General features: G+C 32.3%; 3 protein-coding genes across 3 annotated transcripts in view; 2 read left to right on the plus strand and 1 right to left on the minus strand.

Annotated features, from left to right (window-relative positions):
* Positions 1-157: 157 nt before the first annotated feature.
* LOC149482826 (uncharacterized) lies at positions 158-9,256 on the plus strand. The gene is made up of 7 exons (XM_089703616.1): positions 158-335; positions 546-625; positions 1,032-1,189; positions 2,301-2,372; positions 2,837-2,975; positions 3,243-3,361; positions 9,104-9,256. The coding sequence occupies exons 1-7, from the start codon at positions 283-285 to the stop codon at positions 9,254-9,256; spliced, it is 774 nt and encodes a 257-aa protein (XP_089559742.1). The 5' UTR covers positions 158-282.
* Positions 9,257-9,397: 141 nt separating this feature from the next.
* On the plus strand, positions 9,398-10,472 carry LOC149482827 (uncharacterized). Its single transcript, XM_089703617.1, has one exon. The coding sequence runs from the start codon at positions 9,398-9,400 to the stop codon at positions 9,839-9,841; it is 444 nt and encodes a 147-aa protein (XP_089559743.1). The 3' UTR covers positions 9,842-10,472.
* Positions 10,473-10,619: 147 nt separating this feature from the next.
* LOC149482828 (uncharacterized) overlaps positions 10,620-22,451 on the minus strand; it is a 96,187-nt gene continuing 84,355 nt past the window's right edge. Inside the window, exons 4-12 of the mRNA XM_089703610.1 lie at positions 19,078-19,251; positions 15,680-15,839; positions 15,044-15,351; positions 14,491-14,712; positions 14,031-14,168; positions 13,545-13,671; positions 12,973-13,079; positions 12,304-12,515; positions 10,620-10,993 (exon numbers count right to left, since the gene is read on the minus strand). Coding sequence (XP_089559736.1) covers positions 10,760-10,993; positions 12,304-12,515; positions 12,973-13,079; positions 13,545-13,671; positions 14,031-14,168; positions 14,491-14,712; positions 15,044-15,351; positions 15,680-15,839; positions 19,078-19,251 — 1,682 coding nt within the window. The 3' untranslated portion in view covers positions 10,620-10,759. The remainder of the gene's footprint in view (positions 10,994-12,303; positions 12,516-12,972; positions 13,080-13,544; positions 13,672-14,030; positions 14,169-14,490; positions 14,713-15,043; positions 15,352-15,679; positions 15,840-19,077; positions 19,252-22,451) is intronic.

The raw sequence follows: 22,451 nt of genomic DNA on the forward strand, positions 1-22,451 counted from the left end.
GAATCATGGGCGCCGGCGACGGGCGGGTTGACTTTTGAGCGTAGACAGAGAAACCAACTGTCTATAAGTGCTCAGAGGTCTAGTGTCTACGCTTTTGAGTTTTGAGATCTGACAAACCGACAGTGACATCATAGAGGAATAATGTATAGCTGAGAGTGACATTCCGAACCTGCGATCATCTGGGCTGAAACAAAAATCAAAATAAATCTAGTTGTGTGTTCATTAATTGCCTAGTTTTCCACAATTTAATTTGATTCTGAATACTTAAGAGTTAATTATAATATGTTAATTTTTAAAAGTGCTTTTATCGTATTTTTTTCTACATTCATACTATCGTAAGTAGATTACTTCTTTAAGTAATCATTATATCTTTAAAAATAATAAATGAATGGTATTTGGGCATCTTTTAAATTTATAATAAGCTGTTAATTTTTAAATTGTAATTATAACTTATAGGAATATAATATTTATCTCATATTTAATTGTATTTCGAGATCCACCTTTCACTTTTCAAATGAACAAATTACAGTGTTGTTTTTTTTCAGGCTTAGCTCTCAAATTGCGAAAGAAACAAATTCTTTAGACACTGGCCTTGCTTGTTTATACATAATCAGTGGAGCATTTGGTGAGAGGAAATTATTTCATGTATTATGTAAAATAATGTTATGGTCTATTAATCTGTAATCATTAAAATCTTATTCATTGATCTATTAGCTAAAGTGTGTGATTATGTTTCTACTAATCAAAATTCATCCTTAACATAATATTATAACATTCCAAAATAATAACTATAATGCATTAAATTATTTAATGATTCTTAAATAATATTCAATCATATTATAGAAATCCAGGAAAGTGTTATTACAGTTGTTACAGTGATTATTATGGTTCCACAGTATCATCAAATATGTAGAAAGAAACAGATGGGCAACAAAATAAAATCTGTAAACATATCTATTATGCATTAAGTCACGTTAGAATGTTTAAATTAATATATTTGTGACATAATCATACTAACCAATTTTTTTCAGCTGGAAAAATTCTATATGACAGATACCAGCATATTCATATATTAGGATCACTAACAGCCAATCCAAATGTGACCTCATATGTTAACAGGATCGCTTCCTTCTGTGCATCTATCCTTTCATTGGGCTTCCTAGGTTATTTCTTTCTTTTCTTATTCAAGGTAAGAAAAAGAAAATGAAATAATTTTTTTCAGGCATGCTACATTCATAGTCCTAGTCATGTTACCTGATAAAAAAGGAATGGTTTTTTTAAAGAATTTATTATCATTGGTATGGGTGAGAATGGGCTGAAAATACATTATAATGCATTCAATAATTTGTAATTCCTAAATTGAGGTTAATCGTTTCAGATGTCGGTTAACCACAATTTCAAAAGAAGGTCAATGATTTTGTGTTGCATCCATTTTAAGAATATGTAACTCGGGACTATAATACACTCTTATTTTTTATAAGTGTGCTCATATTAATGAACATATTAATCTTTATCAATTTTTTATAATAATTTATATTTGTGATATGGATAATTAATCAAAGAATTGGGTCACCTCATGATAAGTTATTCTTTTTTATATATTCATCATTGTTAATTTATGATGTGTTGTTGCTTCTAAAAATAGCAACAAAGAATGAGTTATAACACTTTTCTTGGTGTATTAATGCTATCTTGTTACAGTAGAACTCCAATTATCCGAATTAATGGGGACCGGGACCCATTCGGATAATCAAATATTCGGATAATCGGATTTTTTTTTTAAATTTGCATTTGGAGAGAATAAAAGCTACGTTTTGATATTGCACTATATTTTTATTGAATTAAATGAAAGAAACATGAAATATTCACATGTTTTAAATATATAAATAAAATGTACCTACTTATGTACAAGTTTAGAAATAAAAATCATTGTTTTTTAAACATCTCAAGTCAGTGTAAGCACAACAAGTCAAGTCAAGACTTGACGCGCAAACACTGGCTTCGCGGGGGGAAGAATAATAGCGCACTTTGACTTATTTTGGACAATTTTTTGTGATTTGGATAATCGGCGATTCGGATAGTCGGAGTTCGGATAATTGGAGTTCTACTGTATTAGGATGTGTATAGATATTAATAAATGCAAGAAACATATTATATGTGCATCATCATTGGAATTATAATTATAATCTCAATTTGTGAATCTTATATCCCTGACACAGAAAATGATCCATCTTAAATGTGTTAATAATATTTATTTATTTAGTTACTAGAATTCATTTAATATCTATTTCATATTTCAGGGTGATGAACACTCTCTCAAAGCACTCAATATATTTTTATGTGGGTTTGGGACATTGTACATGTGGTTACAGGTGAGAATATTACTTTATCAAAATAATATCTATTGTTATACTATGTATTATGAATTTATAACTATAAATTAATAGTTGATAACAAAATGACTAACCATTATTTGGATAATACTTATCTATAAGATATCTTGCATTATTGATATTATTTTGTGCAAAACTGCAGTGTAATATGGTTAACATATCATTGCAATTTGCATTATGTCATTTATGTGTAGGGAACTCTCTTAAATATTATATATTTTCAGAAGATTCCCACTATGAATGTTAAATATATTGCAGTTTTTCTTCATTCTTAAAAGCTGATTAATATCAAGTACAATACTTTGAGTTATTATAAGAAAAAATAATTAACATCTATTATATTAATTATTATTAACTATGCACCATTTATATGGGTGTGCAAGGATTTCGTATTTGATTAGTTTCTATCTAATTCTAATATTCAATGTTTTCTATTATTTCAGTGTCTTCTTACAACTTATATATCTACATTATTTTATGAGAAGAGATTAACAGTTTTGAGACAATGTCTGGCCAACTTGAGCTTCCTATTTCTAGTTATTATGGCAATTTTTGGGATTATCTCTGTTTTAATTCCAGAAGGTAATTACTTAACTCTTTCATATAATTATTTAATATATAAGAGGGGTATATTATATGTATACCGTATATATAACTTGGTGAATTATGAGGAGTGGTGGTCTTGGAAGTATGTTGTGAGATTATTGTTTATAAAATATAAGAAGGTTATAGAGCTTAACCTGCTTTTATTTTATATCAAACACTGAATTAAGTACCATATTTCACTTACATACAATGTTTTATTTATATTTTTTCATCTTTGTTATTTCATCATTTTCTTCTTTGCAGATGGTTCCAGTGGAATGTACATATGTAACGTAATCACGTCCATCAGTAGCTATGTATTGACAACTATTTTCTGTACGTTTATACTGTCATATGAAAAGGAATATAAATATTTTTCTGAGGTGAGTATTAAGTGCCTATAGCAGGAAAACAATTATATCGACATTGTAATAAATAATAACTTTAGATAAGATACTTTGAAGCAGAGGCGGCTCGTGACAAAATTGTATGGGTCTTCACTTGAAATAAAACAACGAAAATACAATAACTGACGGGGTCACGGAAGAATTCTACCATACCCGTGGCCCCGTCGTTGATGCGGCTTGACGGAACACAGTGGGGTTTTGGTCGGTAGGAATCCGACATAACCCACGGCCCCTTCCCCGGAGGCCGTGGGTATCTATGCAAGATTTCCCCACTTAAAAAAAAAAAAAAAAAAAAAAAAAGGATAATTTTATTACAAAAAAAAAATGAGCACCACATTATTAATGTCTATTTTAAACACTAAAAATTATAAAGTATTTCAAAACGATTTCAATTATTATTTATCAATTAATAATTAGAAAATCCCCGAACTTGCATTCGCGCGTATTCATAGTGTTTGTTTATAATATAGGAGTGGCAACGTCATGTTCACAGAACAGTAAAGTAGATAGAAGTGTGATGTGGGCGTGGCCCACGTGTCACTTGTAAGGTAAGATCACCTAACTTGCTCTCAGTTGTGCGCAGAAAAATATTCGAGTCGGTTGTCAGCTGTCAAACCTTTTTTCCGTATTTATTCATTAATTACGACGTGTTGTTCGGTATTAGAGTGCAAAAATGATAGCAGACGAAATAAAATCAGCAATGGAGGCATTTCATACCATCGGTAAGTCTTATTTTTATTTATTTTAATTATATTTTATGTTATAACTTCGCTTGTCGTAATTTGTCAAAATTGTATACAAATATCTAGTCAAAATGAACCTTAATCCATAAGAAATTAGTACTATTATAGATTGAACAGCAAACAAGACTTTCTGGAATATTATTGCAATAAACAAACGAATGTCGCTTTAGTGATGCTTGTGGCGCATATCGACAGTATCGATACTTTAGAAAAGACAAACATTATAAATATTAAATTTTATTTTATTTTTCCTTAGCTTTCATTTGTCCAATTTATTTACAGATTTCCCAAAGAGGCTAATTTAAAAGAGAAATGGATAAATGCAACGTGACGAGTTAACTGAATGCCGAACAGCACTAAGCGGTCTAACAAAGGCCACCGATACAGCAAACCTACGGCAGTTCCAAGATTTAAAATAATGCATATTTTCTGTTTGTATTTTTTAAATATAGATTAATACTATTCTATTCCGTTTTTTATTTAATAATAATAATATAAAAAGACGTACTTAGTAGTAATAAACATACTCCAAAATGTGACACATTATACTATACTCGTATAATAGAAAGAAAAAAAAATACACAAAAAATATTTATTTGTGAATTATCGATATCTCGATATCGATAACAAGGCTGACATCCCTCAGGGCATAGCATCAGATAAATATCAAGTTAATGTCATTAATGTTGAGTGACACAAATTTCAACCTTATCTCTATGTGTTGAGGTTCAAAGTTATATCTATTGAAAACTAACGCCCTCTGTTGTGGAGTAGCTGAATGTTTTTCGAATTTGGAATTTCTGTGCAATGAGAAACAAAACAGCTAATATACCTAGAGATGTTATACTAAAATAAACCGTAACATGGTGCGTTAGGGTACATATTGAAATGCTGAATTTATAACCTAAGTCAGTTTTTACTCAAATTAAGCAGTCCAATCAAAGGCATAGTTTACTTGTAGTGTACTGTATAACTATCGGTTTAAATGTGTGGCTTTGGCGACACTGGTTTTCATACTAATTATGACATTAAAGCACTTCTATTTGTTTTTATTGTTCTGTGGTCATGTTCAACCTCGGAGCAATTATCAAGCCTGGAGAAGTAACAATTAATTGAACAATAAAGCACTAGTTTGGCCTTTTTGGCTTATGGCAAAATGTGATGCGAAAAAAGAGGACAGATATATGTCAGTTCGACAGTTTGAAATGACATGTAGCCATTTCAATTTGTTTTAGTGACCAGTCTGGTCACTAACAATTGGTGATTTTAATTATTGTTTTTGAAGTGAAAAACGTGTTTTCTAGTTTCTTATGTTATTTTCTGAAAAGATAATTTACTAAAGATTACATGGCTTGTGTTGTTCACGGCTGTAAAAGCCGTAGTACTGGGAAATCGGATGAAGATTGGAATTTGTCTTTTCACAGGTTAGTGTTTTGATCAATTTTTTTGTTAATTGTATTATAAATAAGTTAATTTACGTTATTTTCATAATCATCTATGTTTTATCTAACGGTAATCATTGAAATGAAATCATAATCAGCTTAGTTTTTAGAAAAAATGCAAAATATAACTTCCATAGTGTTGTGCAATTATCGATACTTGAGTAGGTACGAAGTACTTCATTGATTATGACTGCTTTAGGTTAGGAGAAAAAAACCGGCCAAGTGCGAGTCGGGCTCGCGCACAAAGGGTTCCGTAGCAGCAAATATAATAAATTACAGTTAAATCAACCTATCTCAAAAACTATAAGAGATACTTTGATCAAACCAAAAATCGTTGAAAGAGTTAATTAGCATGCATCACCTCTATTTTTTTTAGAATTTTATACCCCGTAGTTATAAAAATAGAGGGGGGGGGACATACTTTTTACGACTTTGAGAGCTGATATCTCAAAAACCGTTCACTTTAAGAAAAATGTTTTTTAGAAAACTTTATATCATTTTAAAAGACCTTTCCATTGATACCCCACACGGGTATGTACATCGAAAAAAAAAATTTCATCCCTCAGTTACATGTATGGGGGGCCCCACCCCCAATTCTTTTTTTTACTATTTAGTGTCATATTTTTGTAGCGGTTCATACAACACATATTCCCATCAAATTTCATCACTGTAGTACTTATAGTTTCCGAGTAAATCGGCTGTGACAGACGGACAGACGGACAGACGGACAGACGGACAGACGGACATGACGAAACTATAAGGGTTCCGTTTTTGCCATTTTGGCTACGGAACCCTAAAAAAGGTATTTAAGTATGGATTTTATTGTTATTTGCAGGTTTCTGGCTTGAGAAAAATTAAAAGATGTTTGGGTTAAAGCTATAGCACAGGGAAAATTGGAAGCCTTCAAAACATTCTCGGCCTTGTTCAAATCATTTCGAATCAGACGGGAAGAAAAGTAAAGTGCTTTGCAGAGATGCTGTGCCACAAGTTTAAGGTGGCATCTATTTTAAATAATAAATATTGTAATTTGTTAATTAAGTATCGAAATAAAATGTTGTAAAAAATTTTTAAATTTTATTTGTTTTATTTGAAGCAATTTATTTTAAACTTTTACCAATTTTTTCCTGTGGGAATGAGTTATTTTCCCGCGGTAAATTGTAGCCTATATGTTATTCTGATGTTTAATCTATAATCTATAATATGTATAATTGTAAAGTTCCTTAGAAACTCATTCAGTAGTTTTTTCGTGAAAGAATATCAAATGTCCATTCTTATATATTTTTGCTTTTATAATATTAGTAAGTAGGATACGATTATTGATTTGTAAAAAGATCAACCAGGTGGAAGTCAGATTCGCGCACGAAGGGTTCCGTATAATTCTATGAATAAATCTATGAAAACAGGAAAAAATACGTACCTTTTTACGAAACCATAAAAAACAACCTAAACCGAAATACCTAATAATATTTTTTTATAAATACCACTACCATACAATGCAAGGCAGTCAATACGCATCGTAAATGAATAATTCTAAATTAAACGAATCTTAAAATTTGGAACTACCTATCCATAATTCAAAATTAAAAGAATCTTAAATTATCTTCAAGCAATTTTATAACTTAATTTTTTTATTTATCGATATTTTAGTATTCGATAAAGTGGCAAGCACTACCTTTTTAGAACAAAAAGTGGCTACATGTGGATTTGAATGCCAAGCCGATAACAGTGTGTTGTCTCTTTCTATCGCATTAATTAGGGTATTGAATAAAAGAGAGCCACTATATATAAGAAACGTTCAATTAAGTGTTACTTCTCCAGGCTTGTTAATTGCTCCGAGTGTTCAACTGTCATGCGATGCGCAACGTCGCGTGAGAGCGGCGCTCCGAAAATGGCTATTTTTTCATAGTAAATCTTTTGTTTCAAGCGCAGTACTAGCACAGTATTACCATATTTCCTACAGTAGTGCGACGAATGTACTTGTGCAGAGAAACGGAGGGGAACTGGCGGGGGTCGGGCGACGCGGGCCGCGTAAAGCAATCACGCTGAGATTGCTTTACCTATCGCGAAGGGCAGACGCTACAGAGTTTTTTTGTGTAATAATTTATACTTACGTATTCTATAATGGTGGGCATAAACTGTTGTGTTTATGGATGCAAATCTACATTTAAATCCAATATGTTTGTATGTTTCCTATATGTTTGTGGTTATATATTGCGGCGTTGTTTAGATGTACACAAATGTTTATCGATGATTAACTACGCGTCAAATTATTCTGACGAACCAACTACAAGTAATTTTTACTTACGTAAACGCGCATACAATACGACGCACGATACTTTTGGTGGACTACAGCAACCTCCAGCTGATTTCGTAGAATATTGTAGTAAACTGCAATACTGTTTTAAACAAAATTTCCACTCCTTTGTTGGAAACAATATTTTAAATAGATTATTTCAAACACTAAGTACAGTTGAATTTAAATCACAGCCTTGCTCCTGTTTTCCTCATTCTTTTCTTGTCAAATTGTTCATCCGAATGCGAATATATTATGTAGTAAAATTTTTTAATAGACGATTAAAAACAACCAAAAATAAAGTGTCCCGTAAATATTTAGCAGTGCAACATATGTAAATATACATATGTTGCACTGCTAAATAAAACGGCCTGCATATTAATAGCTAGCGCATCAAATCTTTACAAAATAATAACAATTTCTTTATTTAAATAATTTAACGTACAAAGAAAGGACAACGTTGAAAAAAAAAATAGAAATGAACATTTAAAATAAATAAATAATAAGTTGATTGAGTTTAATTAAAGTTGAGTTTAATTAAATAATAATTTGAGAATAAGTAAATTTGGTTGTTAATAATTAATCAATAGGCAATGACAATGTCACTGCGGCGACATATTATACTATGTTTCTGTATAAATAATTACATTAGATTCAACAATCACAATTATTTTTAATGTACATGTGAATAAATAATTACATATTAATAGCTATGATAAAAATTGTTTTATTTCCCATTTGGTGACAACCCTAGCATATTTACACGTGGCAGCGTGAGTACCTACACTGGCGGCGGCATCGCGCGACATCAAAGGCGATTCCTTACTGTAGGAAAATAATATTGTAATACTGTGGTACTAGGGCGAAATTTCTCTTTCACTCTTATTGGATTTCGTATGTAGGCAATGTACTGAATCTTCTTTCATAGGAGCAAAATCGAGAGCGCTCAGTAAGCTCCTTAACAAGAGTGTGTGTAATGATGTATTTTATTTATAATGTGTAAAAGTACTTATTTTATTGATATTAGTATTGGAGTTTTTTACAATAGATTTTAAATAATGAGCAGGTATAACTTTATTATAATTATTTATGGGAGTTCACTGTAACAGCGCTCCTTAGGACGATCCGCCTCTGCTCTGAAGTGCTTTCATTTCTGATCAAAATATGTTTAAAAATTACTTTGGTTTTAAGACAATCGCTTATTACAAATTTGTTAAATTTTTGGTCAAATTGCTTTCAGGGGCTACGATCAGATATGCTAATAGATGACGCGTGTTCATTGAACAACTCGTCAATCGACGACGTAGACGCCTTACTGGTGCCAGAGCAAGCCTCGAGTACAATAAATAACAAAATTATAAAGAGGATAGTTCCTTGCGGTATTGCCTCCTGACAAGAGGCCGTGCCTACCTCAGGCACGGTGACCACGAAAGCGTCGAAAAGCTACGGCAGCTTTAACGATACGAATTTCGAAATAACTATACTAGAAGATCATTTCTCGTCGCAATCGGACCTCGCGGACAACGATAGTGGCATGTCGTCCGGCGAAAACGATGACTCCCTCAAAGTGAACAATAACATAGTGAATAACGATGTAACTAAGTGCCTAAATGCGTGTGCTGTGCAACGGAATGAGATTCCGAGCTGTTCCAGCGACGTCGCTAATAGAAACGTGTGTGTGACGGACACGGAAAACGAGTGTGTTAACGATTTCATAGTGATTAACGTGACATGTGATGTCGAAACTAAACCGGATAGGAAGGTAGGTACAAATGTGTATAGCGTCGATTGTGATAATTCAAGTATTCTTAGCGTAGAGTCTAACTGTTTAGTTCCTGTTGCGAACAAGGAGCTTGTGAAGTCGGATAGTCAGAAGTTGGTGAGTCTATCGCTCTCTATACTGCTAGCGGCGATTTTACAGGCGATGCGTTGTTTCGCACAATTCTTAGAGGATATTGTCGCGCCGCAGCGGTTATGATAGTTGTGTTCCTTTTAATTTTATTTACTATAAATATACATGCTAGTTGTATTGTACATGTTGGTATAAAGTCCTAGATTTATGTACAGACCATGTTGATGTTAGCGTGATGATTCCTTATACGAGCGGATTATGACATGTTGTACGTAAATAAGTCGTGACGAAACCAAGTTTCATAGTAAAATCTAGAAAAACGAAGTACATTTCTGGGCTTTTATACCAATCTATGATTAGCCTATTACAAAACTAATATTCGAATTTTTGTAATGGTTGTATAAATTAGGGGATTTAATATTTTTAAAGTATCCATTACATACCTACTTATTGTAGTGAAACGAAAACATTGTATTGTAAAGTTCAAAAAGGGTATGAATAATTGAATAATCGTATCATGGTAACGTCCATTTAGGTCGAACCTTTTTTATAAGTCAGTCATGTAGAAAGACTGATCAGGAATTGAGAGCATCCAAAGAAAACATTTTTGTTGTGCTATGTTCTTTATTGTTAGAGGAATTTTTAGTTATAGGAAAAAAATTTTGCTTCTTAGCATTTTAGGTATCAGAGATAATAATTGACATGATTTTGATAGACAACACTTGGACAACACTCATTATTAGAGTGGCTTATTGAAGATGTTTATTTCTCAATTATAAAACTGACATTATATTTCTGTTCGCTCCGTCCATCGGAATTCCTTTTACATTGTAAAGTGTATTTATAAGGACATGGCAACTCGTAGGTGTCTAGACATTTCATCACAAAAACAAATAAAACGAGATTTTATTTAATAATTTAATAAATAATAATGAACAATACACAAATGCTATACACACACACATCAAATAAATTATGAGGTTAAATAGGTCGTGTTACACTAAGGTGATTTTCTATTTATTGTCTCGACATTTCACTAGTAGTTTACAAGGAGGCCTCGTTGATCACGGTAATCAGTCTGTTGTTAGCGTTATGGCACTTTTTCTTCCATTTAATAGAGTTCCTGTGTTCTGGGGTGTTTGTGTCCTGGTTTGATTGCTGTTGCGAATTCGAATTAGCTACGACTATGGACCAGCGTCGGCCGCGACGCTCGTTTATGTTCGGCAACTCGGCTATCAAGTTGTTCTCGTATTCACTCAGCATTAGGTAGTTTTCCACCTGTAATCATAATGAGAGTCGATAAATATTTTCTTACTGTAATATTTTTGGAAAGTACATCTATTTCTATAAATCATCCTATTGATAAGAAAGTCGCTATATTATCCGTGTATGTTATTAAGATTATTTGGCTTTATATTCGCTTTACCTCGTCATTGTAAATGTCCATGGCTAGAACTACATATATTCGTTTTTAAAACAAACATAAACTATAAAATTGAGATTTAATTACTTAAGCTAAGTTTTATGTTGCTCTGTTACTTTATTTACCAAAATATACGAAGTGATAATGTTCTATGTTATATGACTACATACTTATTTAGACATTAAGATAAAATCCATTCCATAGGTACGCGTAAAACGAAGTTATACTATGTATTATGTTAAAACTTTGTCATAAGACCTATGTAATTAATCTTTTGATTTCTTCAGTTGATTTTTCAAGTGCTCTACTTCCATCTTGTTAACAAAATATTGAGGGTCCTTATACATATTATATGAAATTTTACATATAGGTAACCAATTATTATGTTAGTTAATTAGCTTTTGTTCGTAATATTGTAATTATTTCTTAACCCTCATTTTTTAAATTTTATAAGAGAAGATTTGTACAAAATAGAGTCTTGGAAATAGATATCATACGTTTTTTGTATATTGATGTGATGTACTTCGACTATATGAGGGTTTCAAGATATATACATAAGGCAAAATTCTTGACAAAATTAATATAACGATTAATTTTATTTTATGACTGCACAAACATCTCTTTAAAAATGTATCTGGTCTATTAAGATAAAAAAGGATATAATGATCTGTATAACAATTAAAAACGGTACTGCAATTCCAAAAAAATCGATTGCTAAGCAATTTACTGTGATGAAAGTGCATATTATGTTAGTTATTAAATAGAATGAACTATATCATACTTTTAGGTTTTTTTATTAGTAGTATAATAATTTTATATCAATCCATGATAATTCATCTATATTGTAGCATTTATCAAGATGTATTCGCATTGTATTTAACGGTGTTTATGACTTATTTACTCAGCACTTAAATTTGTATTTTTTTTTTGTATTGAAGAATAAATGCATTATACCAATTTTTTGTTTATGTTATGTATACTTAGGTACCTTATTTAATAACATAGATAAGTTTTTGTTGTATATTTAATTGATTAAAAGTGAATCATATGGCTTTTAACTTTTGAGATGAAGGAGTACGTGTAACGTATTTTGAGTTGTAATGTTTTTAATAATTTCGATTAATTTTTTAAAGATGAATACCTAACAAAATAACGAATACCATACCTTATTGCAACTAGTAATACAGTCGCCCCCACAATCTAGTTCCTCCAACAAATGCTCTGGTATATCTAGATCCAGATCCAGGTCCAGACCACCCTCCTCACTGATGCAGGTGAGTTCTGGGGGCACAGGAGGGGGGGAGAGGCTGCCGGGGCCGATACTGTCGAGGAGATCGCGACCAGCTCGACCGGGGGCTACTAGTTCTGCTCCTAGAACTATAAAAGGTTTTATAAATTGATGTTTGGGTAGTTAAGTAAGTTTTTTAGTAAGCTCTGATTATATTACATGATAACACATACACCATGTCTGTAGTAAGCGTGTATAGTGAGGTCTAATAATTATCAAGGGCTGTTGTATAACATACAATACTACCTTTTTCTGAGTGTATAGTGTATACTCAGAAAAAGGTAGTATTTTATAATTTTTACTAGATGTGGAAAAATATAATTTATCAATCGATCGCGTTTTTCATTGTACGAATTGGTTATGTAAACATGATAATAATAATTAATGTAGGTTGTATTCTATTCCTCTGTTTACGTAGCATTTACTGTAGACCGTACCTAACGCCTCTATAATTTGGGTTTATTGGATCATAAGTAAATACTTCAGTGGATATCATTTTTTTTATTTTTAATCCGTTTTTGTCTTTTTTAATGTTCATAATATTACCAAGAGCAGTGGCAGCTCCAGCAGCGGCGCGTGGTTCCCTCTCTCGACTGCGGCTTCGAGTCGTCGGCCCGCATGCTGCTTCGCAAGATGCCGTCCCTCCATTCTCTCTGTTAAAACATGCAATAAAAGTTAAGTTACAGTTTTAAATCAGCAAATAAAAAGTAATGGGAGTGTAGAAAAGTTGCAGTGAGAACTGAGAACATATGAACGTATGTCAAGTTCTTAAAATTCAATTCAAATTGCGTAGAAACTAGAAAATAGGTTGTAGTAAAATGTTGCAGCTTAGATCACGTTGTTTTTATTTTTAGTTATGGCAATTTTTATTACTTGAGTCTTCTATTAATGTTAAGTATTTCAAAAAAGCTGCAATTCTTCATTTTTAAAAGGTACCGCTCATATGCTCGATTAGACAGTCTTAAAAATATGTTACAATTTTCCTTGCTCTTTACAAGTGAGTGGTTTTAAAAGCCGAGAGTGCCTTTCTAATATTTTGTCATACTCATATATCATAATCTGTTAAATTTGATCGAGCTTGACGGATGGCTTTTAGAGCGAGACTAGTGATTTCATACTTGGTGTGTTTATGCGCCACGCTTCGCCGGTGCAGGTCAATGCAGAAGAGCGAAAGCGAACCGATAAGCGAACACGTAGAGCTGAAGTAATAACCCGCTTTACCGCCACAGCCTACGTTTATGTACCCTGGAAAAAGTGAGATTAGTATCAAATAATGTGTTCAAAGTAGGAACAATCCATAATTATAACCTAAATTGTTAGTTTCACACACTGCAAATTGAGTTAATTGAGAAGTCGTAAGTCGCTTATATAAGAGTATTTATTTGTATAGATACTTCTTTAGATACTTCTCTATGTACTACACACTTCTTGTAAATAATTAGGTAAGTTTAATACATAAATTAAATGTAATGAAATATTTTTTAGCAATTTAAGCAATGCTGATAAAATTTGAATGCTTCAATTGTTTAGTTTAACCGGTATAACACCATACCGAAGTCAGGAGTTATTTTCATGTAGTTACAACATATTGTAAAATAAAGTACCTGACAACGGCACTCCAATAGCAATGGGCACAGCTTGTGAGCACTGCACGAAGCCCCACGTGCGTGCAAAGTTACGGGATCTCACTCGTTCATAAGTGTACATTTTGAGCGAGTAGTGGTAGCCACCGCAGAAGATACCTAAAGTAATAGACGGTAAAATACAGTATTAAACAAACCGATATACTGAAAAAAGTATGGAAATTTTTCATCGTAATTTTTTGTGATAATTAAAAACCAATCAAACTGTAATTTAACACCGCTTGGTTATTGAACTTCAAATATTTAAATTTTGTTAACTCGATAAGTAGGTAAAATACGATAGATACGAGTGTTATGTTTCCTATGCCACTTTGTTTATGAAAACAATTAAATTATTCTTCTTGTTTTAATAATAGAAATTACATTCATATACAGATATAATAATAAGTTAACCGTTAGTATCCCTTTATTAAACACTTACCATAAACCCAAGCGAACATAACGTATCCGCTATACGATCCTTCCACTGCGGTGAGGGCCATGGTCGCCAGCCCGCACACAAACACAGCAGCCTGTGTCAAATACTGTCTGGCTATACGGCACTCCGCCGAGTTCTGCCTCACAAGCAAGCCGAACGCCGCGCAACCAACTGCCCACGCTAACCCGAGATACGCTTGAAGTAATTCTGCAGTGTCACCCAGACCTTAGAGAAATACATTTTCCTTTGAATATCGCCTTAATGCGGACAGCTGTGTACAATTTATCTGTTCATTGTGCTCCTTGGTGTATTTATTTCTTTGAACTTTGAAATGGTTTTGTAGTCAGACAACATTACGAATCTGTAGATCTGTGTGGGTTGCTGCTTTGTATGACCGGTTAAATGATCTGTTCGATAATTGCTTTATCAGATCCTTTTATTAGGTAGAAAATTGAGATTATTTTTATATTAAATCAATAAAAAGAATTATAACAAAATGAAGATAATTCTAAATAATTACCACAGCCTATATTGACTATGAGAATATAATGCTTACCTTCTTCCTCAGCGTGGTATGCTAAATAAAATATGGGAGTATTAATTCCAAACGCAGATATTCCTGTGGACATCAGCAATATTCGAACAGTTTTGGATCTTAGCGTGGAGAAATCGAAGAAAGGTTGACGATCATCTGACTTAGTCCTGTCTTTCATTTTTCTCTTAATTTTGTTCTGGTTCTTAAGATGCAGTATGGCTCGACGTTGTGGGTGGTATAGTGAGGCTGAGCGGTAGAAGGTCCCAAGTATGAATGTTACGAATACTACTCCTGTTACTGCCTGTAATCCTAGTCTCCAACCGATTGCTCTGAAAAAATCAATGTCGATTGAAGAGAATTAGATTTTTTAAGGTTATATTCTTATCTAGTTCTTATTATTTTGTAAAATTTTAACTTCAACGAATTTAAGCAAATTTTTAATTTGGTAAATGGATGGATGAAAAAAAATCAATGGTATAAAGTGGTATACAAACACAACTTTTTAAATTCTTATTTCCACTGTTACTAATAATTAATTACTGGTACTAATTACTTTGCTCTTATTGTGTCTACTAAAGCGTGTTATGTTCCAACTATACAAAGAAAAGTATTTAAATTGTATACGTATTTACTATCGAATATAGAGCATCTCATTACCTGATTGCACCTTTGATAAATGTGGACATGACAGCGATACCTAGCCCGCTGCCACTTACAATGAATATTTCTACGAGTTCCCGTCGCCGCTTGAAGTACTGCGCTACCATCAGGGTGGAACAGTCTCGCGTCAATCCCACACCCACGCCCACTACGGTGCCTGAAAAATTACATATGTTATAAGATACAAATATGTTTTATAACACACTAGATTTCCGCCCGCGGCTTCGCCCGCGTTTGCTAAGGAAAACCCGCATAGTTCCCGTTCCCGTGGGATTTCCGGGATAAAAACTATCCTATGTGTTAATCCAAGTTACCCTCTATATGTGTGCTAAATTTCATTGTAATCGGTTTAGTAGTTTTTACGTGAAAGAGTAACAAACATCCATACATCCATACATCCTTACAAACTTTCGCCTTTATAATATATATTAGAATATATTAGATAGTTAAGTACGTCGAAAGGTATAATGTACATCCTGCTAATCCTAATCCTTACTAATATTATAAATGTAAAAGTGTGTTTGTTCATTTTCACCTCACCTGAAGATTAATGTTTGTGGGTATGGATGAATGTTTGTCCCCCTTTTTTAATGCAAATAGAGCTGATGGTATCCGTATGAAAGTAGGTATCTACCTATAAAGCTTGTATAGAGATACATTATAGTGCGAATTAGGACATGGGTTACCTTTAATACGACTAGTGACTTCATACGTGTAGTAAAGTCGCTAAAAAAAATTTACATATCCTTTATTTATTTTATAGATTCATTACAGAAAATGAGTTGTTTATAAAGACCATAAATTCGTAGAATATTTTGTAAAGGACGGAAGAGGCGGGAAGGCCGTTACTTTGAATTGTGGCTTGTGTATTTTTCATGGAGAGTACTATAGGAAATCGACCATACATTTGTTATATCTATGGAAGGATTTTTTATTTTTCATACAAATAGCAAAGCAAGATTACCTATACGTGAATGCAAGGTAAGTTTTAAAGACAACGTTAGTAATGAATAGCCGGAGGCTATGTGGAATGTTAAGAATTATTTATATTTACCACTAATAAATAAATAATACCAATAACATAATAAAATCCACTAAATCCAAAATTTAATATAGGTACATAAATTTTTAAAGAATACTAGAAGATATTAGGTTCTGTGAAACAAAAATAAAGTCAATATCGAGAGAGTCGTCACAGTTTATCAGATTAAATATGTAAACACATGAAGTGTATACCTAATGAAATTCAATTTCCGTCCATTGGCTTCATATTGCTTTTGTCAGGGTTGAAACTTGCTTCTATATAAATAATAATTAAATTCTCATGGATTCTCATAACAGTTTTTTATACACTGTCAACCAAAGTCTTAACAAGTAGAACCTACTCAATCAGCAGGCAGAAAAATCAAAATGATTAAAAATCTAACATATAGTAGATTTTTATCATTCGTACATATTTAGGTCACGTCGCATGTGATAAGTTCGAATGAAAACGAAACAGTTCAGATGAAAACTGAATCCTATTTATTTTAACGAATCCGATATCTTAAATCAATTAGTATTATCAAAAAGGCAAGATTATTGTTTGCTGACAACCTTATATTTTATGGTATGAATGTTGATGGCCAGTTGAACAAAACAGCATACAGGCGTGCTAAATACATATGAACCTAATATTAGGCATCATTATCCAACTTGGAAATAACCAGAAATAATAAATGTTGAAGTATATAATTTATTATAACAAATTCTAGTGATAAAAGTATGTGTTAATAGACTTGTTTATATTTGTTTATAATATTTTATTATAACAAAATAGGAAAATCAATATAAAAGTGCATTGGGTCAACAACTATAGAACATAAACAATTTAAATGCTAATGCCGTATCTATCGGTTAAAAGCCACGCTTTATTCTTGAATTCCATTCATTTATTCAATACCGATGTTATGTGAGTTTTAGCGCTGACTCTACTTGCAAAATTTAACACTTTTCTCTTTTAAACTAACTCTAAAAATAAACTTCTTTAATAAGAAAATATCGGTATACAGCTATACAGCAGATTTTTTAGTAGGTAAGCTTTTGGTGAAAAATAAATATTGAAGCACATATTGAACCAAAAGCTTAATTCAGCCAACGAAAGCTTCTGATGTAACGAAAGCTTTCTTTCCTGTAATGATGCTGCTACTAATCTATTTCAGTTTTATTATTTATAGTAGAGAAAAAAACTATTCAAACATAAAATACCAATTTGATAATATAATGAAATTAAAATAAGAAATGACTTCATAACTTTCAAACAGCGCATCATAAAAAATGTACTCACCTACTTACTACTAATCTTTTGACCTCACGAATTACATGTTCTTTCAATTCTCAAAGAGGTTAAAGTTTTATGACTTAACCTGCCTTGCTCTTAATTCTCATTGGCATCGATATAGCCACCAAATTATAGCTCTTGCACGAACTTGCTTATTTTATTTCGAGTCTGTGTGCGGTTTATTGAATATCAGATTATTTATTCAGTGCGCCAATTAACGAATACCTTTGAAGTAAGTTAAAACGATGCGCGGATATGATCGCAATGAAATAAATTGAGCTGTCAAGAGTTTGCAATGTGATCTTAAGTGAATTAACACAAATTGTTTGTATTATATTAATGTTTGAGACATCTTTATATTGCATTTCACTTCGTATTGCTTCCACGATTTCAGTTTTTGGGCCGTCGCCACAAACGGCTATCATGACGTATAATGTGGTCCGCTATTCTTTGGACGATATAATTCAGCCTTTTAAAATTGTTTCTACAGAAATTTTATTTGGTAACTGTAAAAAGATTTAACGTCATAATGCATGAAATCGTTACATAAATTCTACGAGTAGAATATGTTACATTATGAATTGAATTTTGACCCTTTTGCCTTGCAATATCACCGTCATTCCAGGTGCATGCCGCATGGAACATCGCCAAATATATTCAATGTTTTATTACCTACCAATACGCACATAAAATTTTCAATCATAATTTAAATCTAACCTTGTTTACAAAGGGAAAATTCTACATTCATTTTACGGTAGGTTCAAAGTAAATTTATATCGTTGAATATTTATGAACTAGGAATTTCTTGTTAGGTACATGTAAAACAGTCATTAACACAACATTCACCACGTTCATTAATTTAAATACATGTCTAGTGTAGAAAATAATTTAGTTATTGAACTATTTATACTACTTATCAAACAATAAAAAATTATTAACAAATATCTGAAAATAGAATTTCCCAAACATTTATTGACCTATTCTTTACTCTATTTTATAATAACTTAAGATCTGCTTTAAAAAACCTTTTATTACATGCTACAGAATCTGTATCAATACTCATCCAAAGTCTTACCATAACTGAAGAACAGTTGATGGAACTGCGTCGCAAATGAAGTGAAGAGGCAGCCCAGTGCCGCGACCAGCCCACCGACCACCGCCGTCACACGGGTTGACTTGCGGACACACAGAGCAACAGATACCGGAGACAGGGCTAGTGCTACGCCCGCGGACATCGCACCTAGACATCCTGGAAATAAATGTGAATTGTTAGTGTAAAGAATTTTATGGGGCATCAAACTGTTGACTGTGATGAAGTAGTTAGATGTTGTTATCCTTCTCGAAGTTATTCACATAAGAATTATCTAGTGAAACAAATGAATAACGTAACGGCACCAGTCTTGTACAGATTAAGGAAAAAATTGAAGTTTTTTGCAAATTTCTCGTAGGTTTTTTAACTTTATTGGATATTGCTTAGTAATACCTTTAGTTCTATGTTAGTTTAACGTGACCAATGTTAGAAAAAAGATTACAATGCATAAATAATGAAGTTATTAATAAATTAAAAAACCACTTTTTTGCACCAGTGTTGGACAGTGAAAAATCTAATGATGGACACCCAGTTTTGGACAACATCCAGTTATGAACACCCATTTATGGACTGTACCTAATGTCGTTTCTCCAGTTATTTACACTTGGAGAAGACTTATAGTTATAAATAGAATCTTGAAAATGATGATTGGAATACAATAAATCGGGGATGTATTTATAATAAGTAGTACTTATTAATTATTTTACATACTTATAATATTTTAAACAGTCTTAATTTCAATTTTCTAGGCAAAAATTGGACAAATGCATCGTTAAATACGAGTTATGTCCGTTAAGAAACACCAATATGGTCTTTTTCTCAATAAGTCAGGGATTAAAAATATAACTAAAAAAAGTACTGCCATTCCATCCATTTTGGGACTTCTTCTTCTTCGTCATATCACTCTAGGGGGGTAGATGTTACCCGCTTCACGATGTTCCGCCATATCTCTCTGTTTCCTGGCATTCCGCTACACTCGTGAAGTGAATCGCCAATCGAATCCGCCAGCAGCCTTAATCTGATCGGGCCATCGATATGGATTCCAAATTTTAGCACGAGGCAAAAAGCTTTTTTTAAACTGTTGTTGTCAAGATGGTGTGGATGAAATTTAAGCGTGTGTGCTATATGGTGGTGGAATTTAGCAGCAGACAACGATCCAAACAGTTCATCAGAGAACTCTCTATGATAGATGCGTTACAATACGCATAAGTATGCGACTTCTCTACGCAGTGATAGAGAATGAAGCCGAGAACGAGTCGCACAGCACATAATGACCCATTGTTCTAAAATATATTCTTCATGTTTAGATAGATATTATGTTGTTGGACCCATTAGTGTAATTTTAACAAAAAATATCAATGTCCATTATTGGAACCAAAGCAAATCCAGTCATGGACAATTGTTGTACAATATTGGAATCCTTTGTTTAAAATGGTCCTGATAGGTATATTATTAATCAGAAAGAAAAGACAATACAGAAAAGCGCATGTAATTAATACCTTTAAAAAAAGTTTATTTTCGACATATGTCCATAAATGGATATATCCATAGAATTAAATCCAGTTATGGACACTGATGAATTTTATTTAAACAACATAACCTATCATGATACTAAATCGTGTAATATTTTGTACACTTAACTACTATAAATAAAAGTAATATCAAATTTTGCTGACATTTATACAAAAATTCTTATAACCAAAATTGTGTCCTCACTTCCTTAAGGATTTTCTTAGTAAAAACGGATTTCTTCGAAACGAGTCGCAGCAACTAAACATAACGTCCTGCCATCTTCAAACATTTTGGCCGAATAAGATGAAATGTCGTATTTCGATAGCTTATGAACCAAACTTTTATTTTAAATATTGCCAAATTATATAACGTTAATTTTGGTCTTAATATTTAAATTTAATATTTATTTTGTCCATTACTGGATGCTTGTCCACGACTGGTGCCGTTACCTTACTTATTTGTGTACACGTAAATTTAAAAACACAATATTCAAATATTTTCGTCCCAGTTATAAATTCGACAGTAGATAGCCTACAAAAATATCCAGCTATCTATTAATGTGAACTAGACTGAAGTTGAAAAGAACTAAAAATGCCTAGACTATGCTAATGTAAACATAAATTACTTCAAGGCAAATTTTGGAATAGGCTGAGGAACTTTTAGTACATCATTACTAGAGCTCCTCGAAACTTTCAGAGACCAATAACTTTCCCAAGTTATTATCCTAAAGTGGACATATTGGACTTAAATGTCCCATATATTCTCAGTATTCATTTACTTACTGGACAGTAGAAAAACAAAGTATTTATAATAGTTCATTACCCAGTCTCATTTGGCTTAACTTAAGGATAGGTATTGTAGTATCTTGTAATACAAAATATATGTAATTAATTAGCCATGATGAAATTGCAATTTGGTACAAAATTAAGCATCATTTGTTGATTTATTACCGACAGAATCTTTCAAACATTTCGATGAAATTGATGGTATTTTAATCATGAACATGAATGTGTACGTGAGGCGTCAATACATCATCATTAAAGAAAATTAAGTAGCCGTTAAGAGCGAAAATTTTCTTAATTATAGCATTAAGCATTGCGATGAACTGCGTGTTGGTATTTCACGTTTGAGCTTTACCGACCAGTGATAAAACGGTCTTAATTCGTCAATGTTAACATCCGAGAACTTTAATGCCGCGTTTTTGTTTTATATTTCCGTTTTTACATCTGTATTCAGTATGGTAATGTTATATAAACTGAGACATTAACCCGAATCCTGATATATTTGGAGAGGAGGAAAAATACAGAGTAGATCGATCGTAGACAGACATTGATTCGCCATTTATGGGTGTGATGATCTGCGACAGCGATTTGGTTTTTCCTAGACTTATTAAGCTTTGAGAAAATTGAAGTCTTTGTTTATAAACCATTGAACAAAAACGCACTTAATAATACTTGATTCTTTAAGTACCATATTGTATAAAATATTTAATTGTCAGTCACATATTTGTTACAATAGTGATTAATGAATTTAACCAATAATTACGTTCAAAATCCCAAACATATAGCTAATAATTCGAAGCATTCATTCAATTGCATTTAATATGCACTTGCATTGCATGTATCTTGACATTTTGTTAAATGACTATCATAATAATTCCGAGTATCGGTAGCTAAATAGGTAATTAAAATGAAGTTTATTGCGATCGTTTATCTGCACATAACAGATTTAGTGCTCCATTCATTTACCATCTTCAGCTTCATTGAAAGGAATGATAGATTTATTCAATGCTATAATATACAGTTGGAACCGCGCCGCTTAGCTGTGTCCTAAATATCTGGGTGGAC

The sequence above is a fragment of the Colias philodice genome, chromosome 14, assembly GCF_061535455.1.
Source record: "Colias philodice isolate Cphi_HAF_F1 chromosome 14, ilColPhil1 Martin Lab GWU primary, whole genome shotgun sequence".
Taxonomy (NCBI): Eukaryota; Metazoa; Arthropoda; class Insecta; order Lepidoptera; family Pieridae; genus Colias; species Colias philodice.